Genomic DNA, 3,052 nt, shown 5'->3' with positions numbered 1-3,052 from the left:
CAACACCTACAGGCCCGCTCGCAGGAGTCAGAGCGCTTCAGGGGAAGCCTTGGGTTCCTGCGGAGGTTCTGGAGGGGCTATGCCCATCGTCCAGGTATGGAAGGGAAGGGCTGCAGGCTTGGGGTGGGGGCCATCTGGGAGACTGAAAACTTGAACCACATTTCATCCAACTATTTGCCTTTCCAGGCTGTTCCCCAAGGAGCAGAACCCCCCACACCATTGTTTCAGACCAAACATTCCAGGTGAGAGACATGGATCATCACTCTTAGGAGGAAGCTTGTTCATAGCTCCTGCCCAAAAAAGTCTAGGGCCTCCCACTTATCCTCATCCTGAGCCTTCTGACTCTGTCTTTTGCAGACCACATCCCCTACTTCTCCCCACCTCCTAATACTTACTGTCTCTCTGGTGCAGCACCAAGAGCTTCCTTCCTGATCACTGTGGTGGTCACTGTAGGGTCTCTGCCTCCAGGTTCCTGACTCGGAAGGAAGCTGCAGTGGAGTATCCTACAGAGGGCCCCCAGAGCAGTCCCATTGATTGTGAGCAGAAGGTTCCAGAGACCTGCATTGTGTCTGCTCGGCTCCCCTCCCTTCCCGATGATGAAGTTTTCTTAGAGGAAACTCCGCTGGTTAGAATGAGATCACCTCCAGACTCCCCTTCTCCTCTGGGCCTCCCAACCAGGTGAATTCCATCTTGCTTCCAAGCAGAGTGTGACACCTCCTTCCCACATATAGCTGCAAAATGCTGGAGGGTCAGGGAACCCTCTCCTAGCTGGAGCCTGGGAGCTTGGGTGATGGGCTGGGGGCAGGTGGCCCTTGCAGACCACCACCTGTTTTTGGCCAGAGCTTTTTCTGATTCGGTGTCTCTTCCACTTCTAGTGTCCATGCCTCTGAACCACAGTATGGAACTGACTTGGGCCAAATGCCTGACCAGCCTACGGTTCCCCCAGAGTGTCCCCTCCATGAGCATCCAGAGATTGCAGGGGCAGATAACTGCTGCCAGGGGGTAAACGGTTTTGTGGGTGTCTCCAGGCCCACATGCTGTATCCCCCCTAGTACTGCAAATGGTACCATTGACTCCATTGGACTGCTGACGACTGACCCCCCTGCAGCTGCAGAAAGCGAACCCCTCAAACCTCTCTCAGTTGATGCCCTGGGACTTCCAGGCAATGATACCCCAGGGCCTCCTGATGACACTGCCCTGGTTTGGGGCACTGGCCAGCCTGGTTCCAGGTCAACTTGGCCCAGTCCACGCCTTGAGGAGCTGGTTCAGGAGCTGGCCAGACTGGACCCCTCTTTGAGTGACACTCTCGCCTCCTATCCCAGCCCAGAGCCACCACTGGACCTGCTGGATGGGCTGATTCCTTCAGCTGAGGTCTGGGCTGCAATGAGGCCAGCCTGTGGGGAGGCTGGAGAGGAGGGTGCTGGTACTTCTGAGCCATGGTGAGTGAGGGGCCCCAGGGACTCAGGGGATTCTAAGTCCCTGCAGTCTGGAGCAGAACAACCCAGGGAGCTCTGGCTTTGTCCCCAGGTCCAATCTAATTAGCTCCACCCAGCTCCTGCCAACTTCTCAAGAGGATATAAGTCCTGAAAACCTTACCACCCACCCTGTACCTGACCAGCCATGTGGCCAGGGTCTCCATGAGCCAAATAGCATCCAAGCTAAAAAAGTGAGTGTGGTGGGGCTAATGAAGGCTGAGTAGGACAAGAGAGCACAGAGTCTGGACTGAGAAGTCAGGGGCCTAGCCCTAGCTTTAAATGCCCACGCCCTTCCTGCAGGTGGAGCTATCACATCTCCTCCAGAAGATGCTGTGGGAACTTCAGGCCGAGCAGGAGCAGCTGCAGCGGGCAGCCCAGGCCTGGGCCAGGCGCGGGGCTGCCCTGGAGGTCGCAGTAGGCCAGGCCTGTGCACCCCGCGAGCTAGAGCGGTTCAGCCGGTTCATGGCCGACCTGGAGCGCGTACTTGGCCTCCTGCTGCTGCTGAGCAGTCGCCTGGTCCGCGTGCGCCGCGCCCTGGCCCAGACAGCCGCAGACAGCGACCCTGATGAGCAGGTAAAGGGGTTCAGGCTGCAGGAGAGCCGGGCGGTGAGGCGCGCTCGCCCCAGTCACCGTCGCCCTCTCCCTGTGGCTCCAGGCCTCTCTGCTACAGCGACTTGGGCTTCTTCAGCGGCAGCAGGAGGACGCCAGGGAGCTGAAGGAGCATGTGGCGCGCCGAGAGCGGGCCCTGCGAGAGGTGCTGGTGCAGGCACTGCCCGCCCGGGAGCTGCACGCCTATTGTGCCCTACTGGCCGGCAAGGCCGCCGTCTTGGCCCAGCAGCGCAGCCTGGACGAGCGGGTCCGGCTCCTTCAGGACCAGCTGGACGTTGTCAGGAGCGATCTTGGCCATCGCCCACCATCTCCCAGACCATCCTGGTCCCCAGGGACCCGTCCTCTTGATAAACCGCCCTTCACCCCTCCCCTCAATTAGGTACAGGCGGTGCAGGTGGGGAGCATTGCTCCTGCCTCTCACCCAGGCAACTGGGGATGACGCTGGCTTATTCGGTGCTCTTCCCTTGTAGTGGGGGTGACCCAGGCCTGGCCTTTCCAAGATACTTCCAAATGTTGTCATGTGGCCTTACCCAAGTCTTATGGGTATTCGGTAATTAATTTATGGATTTTTAAAGCTGTAGTGTTCCTCCCTTTTGTGATGAGAGAGGGACTGGGTCAGGGTTGGTTGGAGAGAGGGGAGACAAGTCAGAGGAGCACTTCGGTTTATGCAAGACAGCCTCTTTTTTTCCTCAATAAAAATTGATGTGAGAAGTGTGTATGTCACCTGGAACATAGTTTGGGGGAGGGATCTTGTTTACAGACTACAGACACCACCCCTGCCTGACCAGAAGAAGAGAGATTTGCTTGAGGAAGTGCTAGGAAGACTGGAAAACCAGGCTTGAAAATAAGAGAGATGGAAGGAAGGCTTGTCTCTCAACTTCACTGCTATCAGTATCCTTAACTGTTCTGGTGACTGCATCAGTCCCACAAAAGCCAAGACCTGATTGGCTGATCCAGGTCTCCTTTGC

At 57.2% G+C, this 3,052-nt stretch overlaps 1 protein-coding gene across 1 annotated transcript; it reads left to right on the top strand.

Moving 5' to 3' along the window:
• Positions 1 to 6: 6 nt before the first annotated feature.
• Positions 7 to 2,800, top strand: SHROOM1 (shroom family member 1). Its single transcript, XM_023531911.1, has 7 exons — positions 7 to 94; positions 187 to 242; positions 469 to 678; positions 876 to 1,439; positions 1,528 to 1,666; positions 1,776 to 2,048; positions 2,131 to 2,800. Exons 1-7 carry the CDS (start codon positions 80 to 82, stop codon positions 2,461 to 2,463), a joined length of 1,590 nt encoding a protein of 529 aa, XP_023387679.1. The 5' UTR covers positions 7 to 79; the 3' UTR covers positions 2,464 to 2,800.
• The last annotated feature ends 252 nt before the right edge of the window (positions 2,801 to 3,052 follow it).

This window comes from Pteropus vampyrus, unplaced genomic scaffold (genome assembly GCF_000151845.1).
Source record: "Pteropus vampyrus isolate Shadow unplaced genomic scaffold, Pvam_2.0 Scaffold74, whole genome shotgun sequence".
Taxonomy (NCBI): Eukaryota; Metazoa; Chordata; class Mammalia; order Chiroptera; family Pteropodidae; genus Pteropus; species Pteropus vampyrus.
The sequence above is the reverse complement of the archived record's forward strand: the minus strand, read 5'-3'. Positions and strand labels throughout refer to the sequence as shown.